Source organism: Oncorhynchus tshawytscha, linkage group LG33, assembly GCF_018296145.1.
Source record: "Oncorhynchus tshawytscha isolate Ot180627B linkage group LG33, Otsh_v2.0, whole genome shotgun sequence".
Classification (NCBI taxonomy): Eukaryota; Metazoa; Chordata; class Actinopteri; order Salmoniformes; family Salmonidae; genus Oncorhynchus; species Oncorhynchus tshawytscha.
In genome coordinates, this window is record NC_056461.1 from 9,535,029 (window position 1) to 9,555,983 (window position 20,955).

Genomic DNA, 20,955 nt, shown 5'->3' on the forward strand with positions numbered 1-20,955 from the left:
TTTACCCCTTTTTCTCCCCAATTTCGTGGTGTCCAATTGTTTTTAGTAGCTACTATCTGTCTATCTGCGAAGAAGGGATTATGTTATTTTAAAGCAGGGGACCCCAATTACATTAAGCCGTGGGACGCTTTTTCAATGAACAGATGGTCGGGGAGCTGGAATATAGTTATAAATAATTAGTACACTGCAAATTGACTGCAAAATTCCCAAACATATATAGCATCTGACAAAAACAAAATAATTTCAAATATTGATCACAACAGATTTCCTAAATTAAAATCACTTTTAGATGATTTCCTTCAGATTTGACAGTATTTCATTTCCAACAACGACAATTCTAAAAAATATATACATTCATTGTTGTTGCTCAGAAAACTTGGGGGTCGTGGGCCGCCTATTGGGGAATCCTGAAGGTTGAGATGTAGCCTGGATCGGTGTGTCAGGAAGGGAGGGTCATTTAAATGCAAAAATATAGAAGGTCTATGAGCCTGACATGATGGCAGACCCACTCAGAGGACCATAGTTTATATAGATGCAGAAAACATTACTTCCATAGGGAGAGAGATTTCAATCAACACCTGAATACATACATAAATACGGTAAACTATTATAATACATGCACTTCACCTTAAACATAAGCCTTTGCCGAATGTGTGTGTGTGGGGGGGCTTTTACGCGCGTGCTATGTGGCTCAAGTGTGTGTGTGTGTGTGTGCTGCATAGGCATGGCATGCGCCTTCAAATGCTTGGCATTGTGATGGACTCACGAGAGCACATAGTCTAAGTCCACCCCAGCCGCGCGCGCGGAGAGAAAACACTGACACAAGGTTTAGGCCTACCGTTGACGTTAAACTTAACACGAATAACAGAGAACCAAGACCATTTCACCGGTAACTCTGATTCCGAGAATTTCGTGTGGATTTGGGAGAGAGAAGTGCGTACACTTGACCAGTGACCCAGGCAATAGAAGAAAGTAACTGCATGACTGCTACGATCAACATTCCAATCACTGTCTTTGTCTTTTTTTTCGGACACAGTCACAATATTTTGGGTGTTATAACCCTCGGCAATTTCTTTTGACATTTTTACATCAGATCCGTAAAGAATATTTTTGTTGTTGTGAAACAACAATCAAAAATATATTTTTTTATCACACTAAATTAGGCAACTGGAAATATCTACATATTATTAAATATAATATTTATTATTTTAGCATATAATATCTGGATTCTTACTCTTTCAACATCAAAGCTCTGAGATCCGAAGATGGACTTGCTGTTGAACATTACGGATTTCTACCCTTCCGTTAACGGCACTAACGGCTCCGGTTTGAACGACACAGAAGACTATAACCAGTTCGTGCAGCCGGTGTGGCAGATCGCTCTTTGGGCAGTCGCCTACTGCAGCATGGTGTGCGTCTCCATGATCGGTAACCTGGTGGTCATCTGGATCATCCTTGCGCACAAACGCATGAGGACCGTGACCAACTACTTCCTGGTAAACAAACGCATCTTAAAATCTAAAGAAGGAGATGGCTTTTATTTAATTTATTTAAATTATATATATTTGTATTTTAAATGAATGTGTGTGTGTTTGTCTGTGTGTGTGTGTCTCTCTCTCTCTGTCTGTCTGTTTCCCTCTCTCCCTCTATCTGTCTGTCTGATCCCTCTCTTCTTCTCCTCTCAGGTGAACCTAGCCTTTGCAGAGGCGTCTATGTCTGCCTTCAACACAGTGATAAACTTTGCCTACAGTGTCCATAACGAGTGGTACTTTGGTCTGAGCTACTGTCGCTTCCATAACTTCTTCCCCATCGCAGCTGTCTTCGCCAGCATATACTCCATGACCGCCATAGCACTGGACAGGTGAGCAGTGTTTGTGTTTGTTGTCACTGGATTGTACTCCATGACCGCACGACCGCTATAGCTCGGAACAGGTGAGAAACCCTATATACTGTGTGTGTGCATGCGTGTGCATGCTTGTGTGTGTGTGTGTGTGTGTGTGTGTGTGTGTGTGTGTGTGTGTGTGTGTGTGTGTGTGTGTGTGCATGTATGACCACGCCACAGCCAGCTACAGTAAAGCGTACACAACATGTACAGTGCCTTCAGAAAGGATTCATACCCCTTCACTTATTACACATTTTGTTGTGTTACAGCCTTGAACTCAACAGTTTTTCTCACCCACCTACACACACTACAAAGTCAAGTTTATAGACAATGAAATACAGAAATATCTAATTTACATAAGTATTCACACCCCTGAGTCATTACTCTGTAGAAGCAACTTTGGCAGCGATTACAGCTGTGAGTCTTTCTGGGTAAATCTCCAAGAGCTTTCCATACCTGGATTGTGCAAAATTGGCTCATTATTCCCCCCCAAAATTGTCAAGCACTGTCAAATTGATTGTTGATATTTGCTAGACCCCCATTTCCAGCTCTTGCCATAGATTTTCAAGTAGATTTAAGTAAACACTGTAACTCAGCCAGTCAAGAACTTTCACTGGTAAGCAACTCCAGTGTAAATTTTACCTTGTGTTTTAGGTTATTGTCCTGCTGAAAGGTGAATTCATCTCCCAGTGTCTGGTGGAACCAGGTTTTCCTCTAGGATTTTGCCTGTGCTTAGCTCCATTCCGTAAATTTTTTATCCTGAAAAACTCTCCAGTGCTTAACGATTACAAGCATACCCATAACATGATGCAGCCATCACTATGCTTGAAAATATGGAAAGTGATTCTCAGTGTGTAGCCTAGCAGTTAAGCACATTGGGCCATTAATCGAAAGGTTGCTGGTTTGAATCCCAGAGCTGGCAAGGTGGAAAAATCTTCTGTTCTGCTCTTGAGCAAAGCAGTTAACCCCCAACCAGAACTGTGTATTGATGATGTTGATTAAGGCAGCCCCCTGCACCTGTCTGATTCAGAGGGGTTGGGTTAAATGCGGAAGACATATTTTGGTTGAATGCAATTCAGTTGTGCAACTGACTAGGTATCTCCTTTCTCAGTAATATATTTTACTGAATCTACCCCAAACATAGCACTTTGTATTCAGGACACATGTTAATTTTTTTGCCACATTGCAGTATTACTTACAGGTCTGGACAATCACACTTGTCTCCCATCCCTAGAAAACACACCTGATTTAAACTAATTGCATTTTTAACTGAAGATCATGATTAGGTGATTATTGGAGTCAGCTAGGGCCGAGGAAAAAGTGTGACACCAATCTGGCCCCCAAGGATTGGAGTTTCCCAGGCCTGCAAGTTTAGTGCCTTGTTTGCAAACAGGATGCATGTTTTGGAATATTTTTTGTACAGGCTTCGTTCTTTTCCCTCTGTCATTTAGGTTATTATTGTGGAGTAACTACAATGTTGTTGATCCATCCTCAGTTTTCTCCTATCACAGCCATTAAACTCTGTAACTGTTTTAAAGTCACCATTGGCCTCATGGTGAAATCCCTGAGCCGTTTCCTTCCTCTCAGGCAACTGAGTTAAGAAGGATGCCTGTATCTCTGTAGTGACTAGGTGTATTGATCACGGGTTGGAACCGGTTCAAGGAACAGAAACGGAACCAGGAACGAAAGTGTTCCACACTGTTCTGGAACAGAACCGTTATTTTAAAAGCATGGAAAATGGTTCATAACATTATATACTAGTTATATACTAGTCCTACAAAAAACGTAACAAAGTGAACATGCAAAGCCCTCACTATGTCCCTCAGAAATGCATTACAGCATCTGCCAGCCAGCTGAAAATATTTGTCAGTGTGTGTGCCTGTTTAGGCTACTTGCCCCACCCCTTTTCGAAGGCTGCTGTACTGACGTTATCGTAAGCGACTGTACTGACGTTTGAAGCATGAAAAGATAGGAGAGAGATTTTTAATTAGCTAGAGAAGAATGGATTAACTTTTTTACATGCTACCTAAGGACACTATAGGCCTAGTTATCACGTTTCACGTTGGATTTATTAACTATAAAAAGGTAATTAGCTAGAACGCTTGTGAGCTTGCAAGCTCAAAGGACATTCAAAGTTCCTTCATAGAAGGTATAATTCTTTGGACCCAATTCAGATAATGCATATCATAACAAGATGCCTACTGCTTCAAGCCTGCTCCTCAACCCTCTCTCCCTCTCTCCTTCTCTGAACAACTAGCTTGTCTGCTCTATCCGCACCGATTGGTGATGTAAATTAATGAGCTAAATGGAAAAACCTGTTGATTTCACAGGTTAAAAAAGGAACAGAAAGGAATGATATCAACCGGTACTTTTTTGGGGTTCGAACCGGTTCAGAACCTTTGCTGGTCGGCACAGTGGAACGGATCAAAAAATAATAGTGGGTTCTGTTCAGAATGAAACGATTGGAAAATCATTTTGATTCCAAACCCTGGTATTGATATAGCATCCAAAGTTGAATTAATAACTTCACCATGCTTAAACGGACATACAATGTCCGCTTTTTTGTTGTTGTGCCCATCTACCAGTCGTTGCCCTTCTTTGCGAGACGACATTGGAAAACTTCTCTGGTCCTTGCGGTTGAATCTGTGTTGAAATTCGCTGCTCGACTGAGGGACCTTACAGTTCATTTTTACCCCTGAACTTTTTTAGGCTTGCCGTAACAAAGGGGTAACAAAGGGGTTGAATACTATTTTGCATTAATTTGTACACATTTTGAAAAATATCATTTGACTTTATGGAGGACATTATGGAGGATTGTGTTTAGGCCAGTCTCAAAAACATCTACATTGAATCAATTTTAAATTCAGGCTGTAACACAGCAAAATGTGGATATGAATACTTTCTGAAGGCAACATGAGTCATAAATCCCCTCTATACTCTTCAGCATTGGCTTCATTAAAACAGATATATATATATATTTAACCTTTAATTAACCAGGGAGGCCAGTTGAGAACAAGTTCTCATTTACAACTGCGACCTGGCCAAGATAAAGCAAAGCAGTGCGACAAAAACAACACGAAGTTACACATCAACAAACGTACAGTCAATAACACAATAGAAACATCTATGTACAGTGTGTGCAGATGTAGAAGATTAGGGCGGTAAAGGCAATAAATAGGCCATAGAGGCAAAATAATTACAATTTAGCATTAACACGAGAGTGATAGATGTGCAGATAATGATGTGCAAGTAGAGATACTGGGGTGCAAAAGAGCAAGAAGATGAATAACAATATGGGGATGAGGTAGTTGGGTGTGAAATTTACAGGTTGGCTGTGTACAGGTACAGTGATCGGTAAGCTGCTCTGACAGCTGATGCATAAAGTTAGAGAGGGAGATATAAAACCACAGGATTAGCTTTTGACTTGTCAAATCAAATCAAACTTTATTTGTCACATGTGCCGAATAAAACAAGTGAAACTTACAAGTCCTTAACCAACAGTGCAGTTCAAGAAGAGTTCAACAAATATTTACCAAATAAACTAAAGTAAAACATTTTTTTAAAGTAACACAATAACACAACAATAACTTAGGCTATATACAGGGGGTACCGGTACCGAGTCAGTGTTTTGGGGTACAGGTTAGTTGAGGTCATTTGTACATGTAGGTAGGGGTGAAGTGACTATGCATAGATAATAAACAGCAAGTAGCAGCAAGGGGTGTCAATGTAAATAGTCTGGTGGCCATTTGATTAATTGTTCAGCAGTCTTATGGCTTGGGGGTAGAAGCTGTTAAGGAGCCTTTTGGTCCTAGACTTGGCGCTCCGGAACCACTTACCTTGCGGTAGCAGAGAAAACAGTCTGTCTTCCTCTGACACCGCCTATTATATAGGTCCAGGATGGCAGGAAGCTTGGCCCCAGTGATGTCACTACCTTCTGTAGCGCCTTAAGGTCAGATCCCGAGCAGTTGCCATACCAGGCGGTGATGCAACCGGTCAGGATGCTCTTGATGGTGCAGCTGTAGAACTTTTTGAGGATCTGGGGACCCATGCCAAATCTTTTCAGTCTCCAGAAGGGGAAAAGGTTTTGTCGTGCCCTCTTCACGACTGTCTTGGTTTGTTTTGACCATGATAGTTTGTTGGTGATGTGGACACCAAGGAACTTGAAACTCTCTACCCGCTCCACTACAGCCCCGTCAATGTTAATGAGGGCCTGTTCGGCCCGCGTTTTCCTGTAGTCCACGATCAGCTCCTTTGTCTTGCTCACATTGAGGGAGAGGTTGTTGTCCTGGCACCACACTGCCAGTTCTCTGACCTCCTCCCTATAGGCTGTCTTGTCGGTGATCAGGCCTACCACTGTTGTGTCATCAGCAAACTTAATGATGCTGTTGGAGTCGTGTTTGGCCACGTAGTCATGGGTGAACAGAGAGTACAGGAGGGGACTAAGTACACACCCTTGAGGGGCCCCAGTGTTGAGGTTCAGATGGAGCGGCCTGTCAGGAAGTCCAGGATCCAGTTGCAGAGGGAGGTGTTTAGTCCCAGGGTCCTTAGCTTAGTGATGAGCTTCGTGGGCACTATGGCGTTGAACGCTGAGCTGTATTCAATGAACAGCATTCTATATCTCTCAGGTGATATAGTCAAGGACCATATCACCTCCACCCTACCTGACACCCTAGACCCACTCCAATTTGCTTACCGCCCAAATAGGTCCACAGACGATGTAATCTCAACCACACTGCACACTGCCCTAACCCATCTGGACAAGAGGAATACCTATGTGAGAATGCTGTTCATCGACTACAGCTCGGCATTTAACACCATAGTGCCCTCCAAGCTCGTCATCAAGCTCGAGACCCTGGGTCTTGACCCCGCCTTGTGCAACTGGGTACTGGACTTCCTGACGGGCCGCCCCCAGGTGGTGAGGGTAGGCAACAACATTTCCACCCCGCTGATCCTCAACACTGGGGCCCCACAAGGGTGCGTTCTGAGCCCTCTCCTGTACTCCCTGTTCACCCACGACTGCGTGGCCACGCACTCCTCCAACTCAATCATCAAGTTTGTGGATGACACAACAGTGGTAGGCTTGATTACCAACAACGACGAGACGGCCTACAGGGAGGAGGTGAGGGCCCTCGGAGTGTGGTGTCAGGAGAATAACCTCACACTCAACGTCAACAAAACTAAGGAGATGATTGTGGACTTCAGGAAACAGCAGAGGGAACACCCCCCTATCTACATCGATGGAACAGTAGTGGAGAGGGTAGTAAGTTTTAAGTTCCTCGGCGTACACATCACAGACAAACTGAATTGGTCCACCCACACAGACAGCATCGTGAAGAAGGCGCAGCAGTGCCTCTTCAACCTCAGGAGGCTGAAGAAATTCGGCTTGTCACCAAAAGCACTCACAAACTTCTACAGCTGCACAATCGAGAGCATCCTGTCGGGCTGTATCACCGCCTGGTACGGCAACTGCTCCGCCCACAACCGTAAGGCTCTCCAGAGGGTAGTGAGGTCTGCACAACGCATCACCAGGGGCAAACTACCTGCCCTCCAGGACACCTACACCACCCGATGTCACAGGAAGGCCATAAAGATCATCAAGGACAGCAACCACCCAAGCCACTGCCTGTTCACCCCGCTATCATCTAGAAGGCGAGGTCAGTACAGGTGCATCAAAGCTGGGACAGAGAGACTGAAAAACAGCTTCTATCTCAAGGCCATCAGACTGTTAAACAGCCACTACTAACATTGAGTGGCTGCTGCCAACACACTGACTCAACTCCAGCCACTTTAATAATGGGAATTGATGGGAATTGATTTAAAATATATCACTAGCCACTTTAAACAATGCTACCTAATATAATGTTTACATACCCTACATTATTCATCTCATATGTATAAGTATATACTGTACTCTATATCATCTACTGCATCCTTATGTAATACATGTATCACTAGCCACTTTAACTATGCCACTTTGTTTACATACTCATCTCATATGTATATACTGCACTCAATACCATCTACTGTATCTTGCCTATGCCGCTCTGTACCATCACTCATTCATATATCTTTATGTACATATTCTTTATCCCCTTACACTTGTGTCTATAAGGTAGTAGTTTCGGAATTGTTAGCTAGATTACTTGTTGGTTATTACTGCATTGTCGGAACTAGAAGCACAAGCATTTCACTACACTCGCACTAACATCTGCTAACCATGTGTATGTGACAAATAAAATTTGATTTGATTTGATTCACATCCTTTTGTCCAGTTGGGAAAGGGCAGTGTAGAGGTCGATTGAGATTGCGTCATCTGTGGATCTGTTGGGGATAGGGTATCTAGGAGGATGCTGTTGATGTGAGCCATGATCAGCCTTTCAAAGCACTTCATTGCTACAGATGTGAGTGCTACGGGGCGGTAATCATTTAGGCAGGTTACCTTCGCTTCCTTGGGCACGGGGACTATGGTGGTCTGCTTGAAACATGTAGGTAGTACAGACTCGGTCAGGGAGAGGTTGAAAATGTCAGTGAAGACACTTGATCCGTGCATGCTTTGAGCACACGTCCTGGTAATCCGCGGCTTTGTGAATGTTGACTTGTTTAAAGGTCTTGTCTAGTCACAACTCAAGTGGGTGTTGTGTGTGTGTATACACTGTATGTGTTCGAAATGTGTGTGTATGAGCAACCTTTTCCTCGAGATCCATTCTCCAACCCTGTTTCTCTCTCGCATACTGTCATCAGTATGTCGCCACAGCGTAAGTGTGTGTGAGCAGCCTTTTCCTTCAGATCATCCCTGCTCCCCTCTTCTCCATCCCACCTTCTCTCCATCCCTTGTTCTGGGTTCACTGTCAGAACACAGATCCCCCTCTCATTAGTCTGTCACCACAATGTCAGAACAATCTGAACATTCCAGCATTTTCAGTAGTCAGCTTTCATCTCTCTCTCTCTCTCTCGTGTGTATGTGTATGTGTGTGAGAGAGAGAGAGAGAGAGAGAGAGAGAGAGAGAGCAGCCTTTGCCCCATTTGATGCTCACACAGTGCCCAGAAAACCGGGAACATTCTCAGAACATGACCTAAGATTCCCTTTAACTTCCAGTTAGGGTTTGAGCTAACATTAGGATGATAACATCCCACAAACATTCAACATTCTTGGGGGGGGATTACCAAAGATTTTTTTTTAGAATTAAAAGTTGGAAATGAAATATCCTTGGAATTTTCTCCTAACATTCACTGAAATGTTGGTCACAATTATCTGTAAAAAACTACCGGGGCGGCAGGGTAGCCTAGTGGTTAGAGCATTGGACTAGTAACCGAAAGGTTGCAAGTTCAAATCCCCGAGCTGACAAGGTACAAAATCTGTTGTTCTGCCCTTGAACAGGCAGTTAACCCACTGTTCCATTGAAAATAAGAATTTGTTCTTAACTGACTTGCCTAGTAAAATAAATACATTAGTTTGCCAAGGGAATGTAATAACACAGTGTTCTGGTAATGTTCTTAGAACACATGGAAACATTACAGGAACCTTCTTTGTAATGTTGATGGATATGTTATTCAAAACACCCATAACAACAAGCAGGGAATAGTCCTACAATGGTCTCATGAAGTTATAGCATGATGGTTTTAATAACGTTCCCTGAGCATGCATTAGAAATGAAGTAACCGAAGTTAGAAAAAAACATTTTTAAAATCTTGGAATACTCAGCTAATGTTGATGGAGATATTACTACTACCACCTATAACAACAAACAAGAAACTCCTATTCCTATGTTATAAAGTATTTTGCAAGGTTAGACAATCCATAATTGTTCTAAAAACATACTTCAACGAAAAGGAAAGTAGTTAGGAAAACATTGCTTCAACGTTCTTCTAACAGTGAAGTGTGCTGCCCAACTTTTAAACAAATGGCATTTCAATCTTCTCACATCATCATATTGTATTAGTGTATTATCCCAAAAATAGCTACAGCTTTTTTAAAGAATAGTATTCAAGTATATTTGCACCTGTGATCTGCCATCTTCAAGCCGCCGGCTACTTAGTCTGCTGCCCCACCAGGATCAGAATGTTTCCAGTGGATTTCCCGTTGTACTGAAATCCTTCAATTATGGTCTAAACTATGACTGTACACTATGTCTTAGTACATATGTATGTACACCTCACCGAAATCTCCCAGGCAATAATTTAACATGATTTGTGAAATCAAGTTTTGTCGGGAAAAAAATACAAGTCAGAACAACTTTACAGTATATAAAGAAGACGAGTAAATAATAATAGAGGATACTTCTTTTTCTAGATGGAGTTATTCTCTCTTCCACAACCTGGAAGTCAGAGTAAATGTGCGAACAGCTTTATATTTGGGCGAAAGTCCAATCCCAGTGGCGCAGTGGCTTTATTCCAGGGATACCATTTCAAAGTACTACGCTATTCTACAATAAATGTAGAATACATTGTCATGGGACTGACTTGATGAAAGAAACCTCCGTGGCCTGTTCAAAATGTAACGTTATCATTCTGGAAAGCCTAGGCATGACGTTCTGAGAACGTTGAGGGAACGTTTTGTGCACCCTGATGCAACCGTTGTAAGAATGTCCTCACAACCGGACAGATTTACGTGCTTCTTTTCGGGGTACCTACCGTATAGCTCTGGTAATGTACCCACACTGTTCCCACAACCTAATGAAATGTTCCTCTGGAACCTTTAAAGAAGTCAGGACCCAGCTGTTCCGTCGACATTCTTGCGACATCAACGGGATGTGTTGCGCACCCGAGTAGAAAACATTGGCTGAATGTCAGCACAACTGGACAGTTTTCGGCTCCCAAAACACTATCTCTTGTCATACCCCCACAATGTTCCCACAACCAAAATACATTTTTTCGGAACTTTTTGAAGAACATTAAAAAAAAAAGTGTTCTGGGAACATTCTTTTGACATCACGTGAGTGTTTTTTTTGCACGCTAAAAGAAACATTGTATAATCATCCCCACAACTGTACAGTTTTAGTGTTTTGGGAACATATGTTTAGTGATATCCCCACCATGTTCCCACCAGACTGTTCGTACAACCTAATACAACATTCTGGGAACCTTGAAAGAATAGACGAAATGTGTTCTGGGAACTTTCCTACAACATCAGGCGAGTATTTTATACAAACATTGTATAATCATCAGCGCACCTGGACAGTTCTTGTGTTATGAGAACCACAGTTGGGCTGTGGTTCACGGAGGGTGGTGCAGTCAGCCCAAAGCATCACCGGGGTGCACACTGCCTGCCCTACAGGACATCTACAGCACCCGGTGTCACAGGAAGGCCAAGAATATCACCAAGAAACTCAGCCAACCGAGCCACGGCCTGTTCACCCCACTACCATCTAGGAGGCGGAGGCAGCATAGGTACATCGAAGCTGGAACCGAGAGACTGAGAGGCCATCAGACTGGTTAAACAGTCACCACTAGCCTTAGTCACTGTTACTAGCCGGCTCTCACCCGGTACTCGACCCTGCACCTTAGAGACTGCTGCCCTATGTACATAGTGTCATTGAACACTGGTCACTTTAATAATGTTTACATATTGTTTTACCCACTTTATATGTATATACTGTATTCTAGTCAAGGCTCATCCTATATAACTACTGCTGTACACACCTTCTTTATTCAAATACTGTCCATGCTGTCTATACACAACATTATGTGTATATACCCTACCGTTCAAAAGTTTGGGGTCATTTAGAAAAGAACACAGACACTGGACAGAGGAACTCTGCCAAGAAGGCCAGCATCCCGGAGTCGCCTCTTCACCATTGACATTGAGACTGGACAGAAGAACTCTACCTAGAAGGCCAGCATCCCGGAGTCGCCTCTTCACTGTTGACATTGAGACTGGACAGAGGAACTCTGCCAAGAAGGCCAGCATCCTGGAGTCACCTCTTCACTGTTGACATTGAGACTGGACAGAGGAACTCTGCCAAGAAGGCCAGCATCCTGGAGTCGCCTCTTCACTGTTGACATTGAGACTGGACAGAGGAACTCTGCCAAGAAGGCCAGCATCCTGGAGTCGCCTCTTCACCATTGACATTGAGACTGGTGTTTTGCGGGTACTGGTGTGGGTGAATGGATGATCCCCGCATGTGTATTTCCCACCGTAAAGCATGGAGGAGGAGGTGTTATGGTGTGGGGGTGCTTTGTTGGTGACAATATCTGTGATTTATTTAGAATTCAAGGCACACTTAACCAGCATGGCTACCACAGCATTCTGCAGCAATATGCCATCCCATCTGGTTTGGCATATAATTTGTTTTTCAACAGGACAATTACCCATAACACCACCAGGCTTTGTAACGGCTATTTTACCAAGAAGGAGAGTGATTGAGTGCTCTCATCAGATGACCTGGGCTCCACAATCCCCCAACCTCAACCAAATTGAGATGGTTTGGGATGAGTCGGACCGCAGAGTGAAGGAAAAGCAGCCAACAAGTGCTCAGCATATGTGGGAACTCCTTCAAGACTGTTGGAAAAGCATTCCAGGTGATGCTGGTTGAGAGAATGCCAAGATTGTGCAAAGCATATTTGGATTTGTTAACACTTTTTTAGTTACTACATGATTCCATATGTGTTATTTGATCATTTTGATGTCTTCACTATTATTCTACAATGTAGAAAATAGTAAAAATAAAGAAAAACCCTTGAATGAGTCGGTGTTCTTTTGACCGGTAGTGCATGTATGTTTATATTCCTGTCTCTGACACTGCACGTTCTGATATTAATTTATTTTATTTTTCTGTTTTATGTGTATATTGTTTTATTACATTTTTGCTAGGTATGACTGCACTGTTGGAGCTAGAAACACAAGCATTTTGCTGCACCCGTGATAACATCTGTAAGTCTGTGCACGCGACCAAAACACTTTGATTTGATTTGCCGCAACCTTGCAAATGCTCTGGGAACTTTAACAGAACCAACTTTGTTTTGCTGGTTGTTTACAAGAGGGGTGTCTGCGGATGATCGATTTGACCTCAACAGGCAGAGGGAAGGAGGGAGAGGAGGATAGAGAGGGAGGTAGGGTTAGAGAAAGGCAGGGAGAAAATGAGAATGAAATGGGAAGGGGCAATAATCAAGCGCCTAGAGGGGAGGGGAAGAGGAGCGGAGCGGACGGGAGGAGAGGGAGAAGGGGTGGAAAGGATGGAAGGATGAAGGTGGAAAGGATGAAGGAGAGGAAGGGTCTGCATGTGTGTGTGTGTGTGTGTGTGTGTGTGTGTGTGTGTGTGTGTGTTACTGATCACAATGTGTGTGTGTGTGTGTGTGTGTGTGTGTGTGTGTGTGTGTGTGTGTGTGTGTGTGTGTGTGTGTGTGTGTGTGTGTGTGTGTATGTGTGTTTGTTCCAGATACATGGCTATCATCCACCCCCTGAGGCAGAGGTTGTCTTCGACAGAGACCCGTGTAGTGATCGGAGTGATCTGGGTGTTAGCTCTACTGTTGGCCTTCCCCCAGTACTTCTACTCAGCTACAGAACAGCTGCCTGGTAGGACTGTCTGCTACATCCAATGGCCCGACTACACCAACAACACAACCATGGACTTCAAGAAGATGTGAGTACTGACACACACACACACACACACACACAAAATAATTTGTTTACTGGAAGCATTAGACATTAGAGAATAAACTGCATAATTTTCTGTCTGTAAAATCTGATTTAGTACTAACTTTTTCTGTCTTTGAGGTAAGGGTGATCCCACACCATAATAGCCCCAATATATATTTTTTTGTATCACAGATTGTTCTGGCAATTCTCACAGGTCAAAGAAAGGCCTCAAATTGCCACTTTCATCATGATTTTATGGTAAAAAAAATAATATCAAACATCCTTCCAATGCAGTTTCTATGTGAGAATTGCCAGAACAATCTGAGATACCAAAAAATATTTCCGGCCCATACTGGAATGGAATCACTCTGAAATGTCTGCAACATCCTAGTCTAGTGGAATAGATTCATGAGTCTATCCAACCTCAATTAGTCAACAGATTGATTAAGAGTGTAATTGACCAGATGTATCATTTTCTGTTTCAAAGGATAATATTTATATGGAAAAACAAGATATGCAAAAATGATTCTTACAGTACATTTCTCCTTCGTTTGGCATCAATTTATCACAAAGCCATTTATTTTTATTGTTTTGACATGTCAAATGGTTATAATGTCATGTGGTGCAATCGTCTGATGTTGACTTTGAACGACAGAAGTGTGGTGAATTTGGTGTAACTCATAAGAAAACTGCAAATATTTAACTTTGGCATACATATTTGATGATACAATGAAATACTGTCCAAGTATTTGGCTAGGATGGAATTATTTTCTTTGAAATACTTGAATAATTCTATTTGAAAATCACTAACATCATATAGTGCAACCAACCGTAGAAGGGGATTTTTTTAACTACATAACACTATTTCTGTCCATGTGTCATGATATGACATCAAAGCCCACACTGGAGTGGACCCTCCAATTCAGCAGAAAAAAATCTCCCACAAATGTTCACAAATGTTCACATCTTTGTCCTCTGTCATGACAGATTATCAATGTCATAATGGTTAGGGCCCCGTGTGGCTCTGGAGATTATTTTTTCCATTGCGCTGAAGATCCCGAAGCTTCTGCGCATGTCTTTATTCTGTACTTTGGACACTCTGCTATAATCGTAGAGAACAGGCTACTCTGGCAAATGGTTCTCGTTTTAATAAAGTCAGATCAAAGTGGAATCAATGTCTGCACGATCACATAATGATAATATTCTACCGAACAGAATATAGAAGCATAGCGTTACTGGAAGACAAAAACTCCACCACATTTTTCTTTCATATGGCCAAAACTCAACTGCCACGAGGCAAAAGACACAGGTGGGCTATGCTACAGTTTGTTAACACCCTATGCTATAAAATTCTCTCACTGTACATCATTGAAAACAACACTGTAAGCCCTATAACTCAACACGATCCTATATGCAGATCCCTGTTAAACTGATTGAGATCAAATGGTTGATGCTGCAAGGCCCGTTTCACCGGGTACAACTTGAAGAATGATCATTCACGATTGACAGTGAGATATGTGAAGGGGAAGGAGACCAACAAAATGTGAGTGTGAAGTACAGGTATTAAGAAACACACGTGCAGAACGTGATCCCATATGCACAGAAGGACCTTCCGCGTTTGGAAGAAGAAAAGAAGTCGGATCCGCAGCCAAAGCTTTTGTTTAATCATGTCACATGACTTGGCGTTTAACCTTTTATTTTAAGCCTTTTCCAAATGAGAATTAGACCAAAAATGTAAGCAATTGTCTGAGGATGTTGCCGGACCGTCTGATACAAAAAGAAAAGGGGACAGTTTGATGAAAAAGCTTGAAATAAAGGTTCAAATCCAGGTTATGTGACAGGATTAACCAAAACACAGGGCTTACGTATGGTACAACCACTAATATCAAATGGTATATAATAGAAACATGTATTTGTTATTACAAATGAAGGTACATATGAGAAACTCCATGACAACCTTTGAACGGAGAGTTAAAAGCCAATTTTGTTTCAATTATGCCTGTTTTCAGTCACTAGCCCACCGAGACTTTATGGTTGCGTTCGTAAATTACCTCGGGCTATCTACTCCAAATTCACTCGGGCTATCTACTCCAAATTCACTCGGGCTATCTACTCCAAATTACCTCGGGCTATCTACTCCAAATTCACTTGGGCTATCTACTCCGATTTCAGTGCACTCTCGTCTAACTGTGCCAGAAATCAGAATAACTGGTTAATTTACAAACAAGCAACGCCCTTTGAATATGACCGGTGTCAGTAAACGTCTGCAAAAAAACGTTGATAAATTGTTGCCAGCAGCACAGTTACAGTCACCAGCTCTCTAGATAACATGAAAACAGCCTAACCAGCTTTGCTAGTGTGAGTAAAAGGGTCAGAGAGAGGTGTTCTCTCATTTGTGTCAGGAAGTAGCTAGCAAGCTAGCCAACTTTAGCCAATTATCTTGGGTGTTTGACTGCCGTTGTGAGGTCAGAACGCTCGGATCAACCCTACTCCTCGGCCAGAGCTGAACGTTCCGAGAGCGAAACGCTCTGCATTTACGAAAAGACAATCTGACATCTCTGACTTTACGAACACGCAGAGTGCACTCTGAGCACACTCTGGCACTCCAGAGTGAATTTATGAACACCCCTATGTCAATTAATTTGCATAGCAAGGTAAACAGAAGAGGAGACAAGATAACTTGCAGTGACAGACTCACTGAGAGGCAGTTTAGGATGATTTAGATGACACATTATCAACTTCCATAGCTGTTAAATTTTTTTAAACAATTATTTATGAAATGGGCCTCCCGGGTGGCGCAGTGGTTAAGGGCGCTGTATTGCAGCGCCAGCTGTGCCATCAGAGACTCTGGGTTTGCGCCCAGGCTCTGTCAGTCCGTGGGGCGACGCACAATTGGCCTAGCGTCATCCGGGTTAGGGAGGGCTTGGCCGGTAGGGATGTCCTTGTCTCATCGCGCACCAGCGACTCCTGTGGCGGGCCGGGTGCAGTGCGGGCTAACCAAGGTTACCAGGTGCACGGTGTTTCCTCCAACACATTGGTGCGGCTGGCTTCCGGGTTTGATGTGCGCTGTGGTAAGAAGCAGTGCGGTTTGGTTGGGTTGTGTATCGGAGGACGCATGACTTTCAACCTTCGTCTCTCCCGAGCCCGTACGGGAGTTGTAGGGATGAGACAAGGTAGTAGCTACTAAAACAATTGGATACCATGAAATTGGGGAGAAAAAGGGGTAAAAAAAATATATATATATTTATGAAATTATTAAAAGTCTTTATAACATTCCACCCATGAGGCAACTGGAGAGCAATTTGGTGATTTAACTGCAGGAAAGTGGTCTGCCTGCTTGCTTATTGGATAATGTTTTGTAGCTGGTTTGCTAAATAGCTTTCTAGCAAGCTATGCTCAGGGGTGAAAATTTGCCAGAAACCTCAGTGCTCCTATCTCCTCTGTGCTTGGGGCTACAAACAAATGGGAAAATGCATGCAATAGCCTCTATCCCTAGCCAGTTCATGTAGGGTCAGCTGCTAGATAATAATACATTTTATTTTAAGTGCTTTTCACAGTCGTCCAAGTCGTCGATGTCATCGATATACACCACTACACCCTGCCCGTGCAGGTCCCTGAAAATCTCATCTACGAAGGATTGGAAGACTGAGGCAGCATTCATCAACCCGTACGGCATGATGAGGTACTCATAATACCCTGAGGTGGTACTAAACGTCGTCTTCCACTTGTCTCCCTCCCGGATACGCACCAGGTTGTACGCACTCCTGAGATACAGTTTCGTGAAGAAGCGCGCCCCGTGCATTGACTCAATCGCCATGGCGATAAGAGGTAGCGGGTAACTGTACCTCACCGTGATTTGATTGAGACCTCTATAGTCAATACATGGGCGTAGACCTCCATCCTTCTTCTTCACAAAAAAGAAACTCGAGGAGGCTGGTGAAGTGGAGTACTGAATGTACCCCTGACGCAGGGATTCTGAGACATATGTCTCCATAGCCACCGTCACGACGTCCACGTGACCAGCAGGTTATCCAACCGGATGGACAGATCCACCAGTTGGTCAAAGGTGATGGTGGCATCCCTGCAGGCCAACTCCCATCGGACGTCCTCGCGCAGGCTGCATCGATAGTGGTTGATGAGGGCCCTGTCGTTCCATCCTGCTCCGGTGGTCCAACGCCGCGACTCCTTCTCCCCACACGGCGTTTGCCCACTCCAGAGCTCTCCCCGAGAGGCATGAGACGAGGGAGGACACTCTCTCCCTTCCCGAAGGAGCTGGGTGAACGGTGGCCAGGTAGAGGTCCAGTTGTAACAGGAACCCCTGGCACTGTGCTGCCGTCCCATCATACTCCCTGGGAAGTTAGAGACGCATCCCACTGGGACTGGATCCGGACGGGACGGGTAGAGGTAACCCCCAGTAGCGCTGGTCGAGGAGCTGGAGCGACTACCTGTCTCTCCCAGCGGTCCATGGTCTGAACAACGCAATCCATCATGGCACCAAGATGATGAAGCATAGCCGCGTGTTCCTGGACGTTCCTGGATCCTCGACTCCTCTGACCGGGGTACATGCTCCTGCTGACTCCATGGTGGGTGTGAGATTCTGTCAGGCGTGTGCGTACTGGTGCTGGAGTCAGGTGCAGGAGAGCAGAGAATTGTGAACAGGCGCACACTTTATTTCGGCAGGAGAGACTATACAGACGGATACAGCTGCGTCCAAAAACCTCCAACCAACAAGGCAAAGTGTAAAACGCCCACAAACAGTCACAACGGTCAAATGTATACAAACAGGCTTCGTGAAGATAACACGAGAGAAAACGCACGCAAGCCTAGTGCGTACAAAACGCGTACCACACAAACAATCTCACACAAAGACATGAGGGGGAACAGAGGAATAAATACTGTCGTGTGATTGGGGAATGAAAACCAGGTGGGCAGAGAACAAGACAAAACAAATGGATATATGAAAAATGGAGCGGCGATGGCTAGAAGGCCGGTGACGTCGACCATGCCGCCCGAACAAAGAGAGGAGCCGACTTTGGCGGAAGTCGTGACAGTCATTCATAAAAAAACACAGAAATAAATATATGGATATAAACTCAGCAAAAAAAGAAACGTCCCTTTTTCAGGACCCTGTCTTTCAAAAATAATTAATAAAAATCCAAATAACTTCACAGATCTTCATTTTAAAGGGTTTAAACTCTGTTTCCCATGCTTGTTCAATGAACCATAAACAATTAATGAACATGCACCTGTGGAACGGTCGTTAAGACACTAACAGCTTACAGACGGTAGGCAATTAAGATCACAGTTATGAAGACTTAGGACACTAATGAGATCTTTCTACTGACTGAAAAACACCAAAAGAAAGATGCCCAGGGTCCCTGCTCATCTGTGTGAACGTGCCTTAGACATGATGTAAAGAGGCATGAGGACTGCAGATGTGGCCAGGGCAATAAATTGCGATGTCCGTACTGGAGACACCTAAGAAAGTGCTACAAGGAGACAGGACGGACAGCTGATCGTCCTTGCAGTGGCAGACCACATGTAACAACACCTGCACAGGATGGGTACATCCGAACATCACACCTGCGGGGCAGGTACGGGATGGCAACAACAACTGCCCGAGTTACACCAGGAATGCACAATCCCTCCATCAGTGCTCAGAATGTCCTCTCAGACTGTGGCTGAGAGAGGCTGGACTGAGGGCTTGTATGCCTATTGTAAGGCAGGTCCTCACCAGACATCACCGGCAACAACGTCGCCTATGGGCACAAACCCGATGGACCAAACAGGACTGGAAAAAAGTGCTCTTCACTGACGAGTTGCGGTTTTGTCTCACCAGGGGTGATGGTCATATTCGCTTTTATCGTCGAAGGAATTTGCGTTGCTCCGAGGCCTGTACTCTGGAGCGGGATTGATTTGGAGGTGGAGGGTCCGTCATGGTCTGGGGCAATGTGTCAAAGCCTCATCGGACTGAGCTTGTTGTCATTGAAGGCAATCTCAACGCTGTGCGTTACAGGGAAGACATCCTCCTCCCTAATGTGGTACCCTTCCTGCAGGCTCATCCTGACATGACCCTCCAGCATGACAATGCCACCAGCCATACTGCTCGATCTGTGGGTGATTTCCTGCAAGACAGGAATGTTAGTGTTCTGCCATAGCCAGTGAAGAGCCCGGATCTCAATCCCATTGAGCACGTCTGGGACCTGTTGGATCGGAGAGTGAGGCCTCGGGCCATTACGCCAGAAATGTTCGGGAACTTGCAGGCGCCTTGGTGGAAGAGTGGGGTAACATCTCACAGCAAGAACTGGAAAATCTGGTATAGTCCATGAGGAGTAGAGGCACAGCAGAACTTAATGCAGCTGGTGGCCACACCAGATACTGACTAACTTTTGATTTTGAAACCCCCCCCCTTTGTTCAGGGACACATTATTACATTTCTGTTAGTCACATGTCTGTGGAACTTTAGTTTATGTCTCAGTTGTTGAATCTTGTAATGTTCATATGGGCTGACATGTAGGCTGTAAATAAATGCAGTTGACAGTGAGAGGACATTTATTTTTTTGCTGAGTTTATATATACACTAACTGGTCACAAGTTTTTCTTTATTTTTGTATTATTTTCTACATTGTAGAATAATAGTGAAGACATCAACACTATGATATAACACATATGGAATCATGGAGCAACCAAAAAAGTGTTAAACAAATCAAAATATATTTGAGATTCTTCAAAGTAGCCACCATTTGCCTTGATGACAGCTTTGCACACTTTTGGCATTCTCTCAACCAGCTTCATGAGGTAGTCACCTGGGGCCGGATTCACAAAACATTACTACCGAAAAAACGTAAGAAGTTTCTTAAGGAAAAAAATGAGAAGTTCATAAGATAGTTCGTAAACGCAATTCTTCAAAATGTTCTTAGGAATTTGTGGTTCTCTTAGGAACTTCGTAAATATGTGTCATTGACATTGATGAACTGACTTGTTGGACGTTGAAAGTATTGGACGTTGAAAGTCACTGAGCTCTTCAGTAAGGCCATTCTTCTGCTAATGTTTGTCTATGCAGATTGCATGGCTGCATGCTTGGTTTTATACACCTGTCAACAACAGGTGTGGCTGAAATACCCAAATCCACTAATTTGAAGGTGTGTCCACATACTTTTGTATATATAGTGAATGTACATGTCCATTGCCTCGATGACGATGGCAGTATTACCAGTTCATGTTAATCAGTTCATTATCAGTTCAAGTATCATTAGTTCATGTTAATTCATTAACTTGACATTTTTTAACTCAAAAAACCTTATTTGTCAATTGCCCAAAAACCACAAAGTGGTCTTTTTAGCTATTAAACAATTCTTTATCACAGAATTTACTCTACTAATTACCTGACGTTATTGATTTTATAGTTCCTAAACACACACACACACACACACGTGCATGTGGATGCACATGGTCCTGGCTTTTTCCTAGTTGTCTCGGGCCGGGATTCAATCCGATT

At 43.6% G+C, this 20,955-nt stretch overlaps 1 protein-coding gene across 1 annotated transcript in view; it reads left to right on the top strand.

Moving 5' to 3' along the window:
- The first annotated feature begins 766 nt into the window (after positions 1 to 766).
- LOC112230556 (substance-P receptor-like) overlaps positions 767 to 20,955 on the top strand; it is a 24,281-nt gene continuing 4,092 nt past the window's right edge. The window contains exons 1-3 of the mRNA XM_042311568.1: positions 767 to 1,496; positions 1,686 to 1,861; positions 13,258 to 13,461. Coding sequence (XP_042167502.1) covers positions 1,266 to 1,496; positions 1,686 to 1,861; positions 13,258 to 13,461 — 611 coding nt within the window. The 5' untranslated portion in view covers positions 767 to 1,265. The remainder of the gene's footprint in view (positions 1,497 to 1,685; positions 1,862 to 13,257; positions 13,462 to 20,955) is intronic.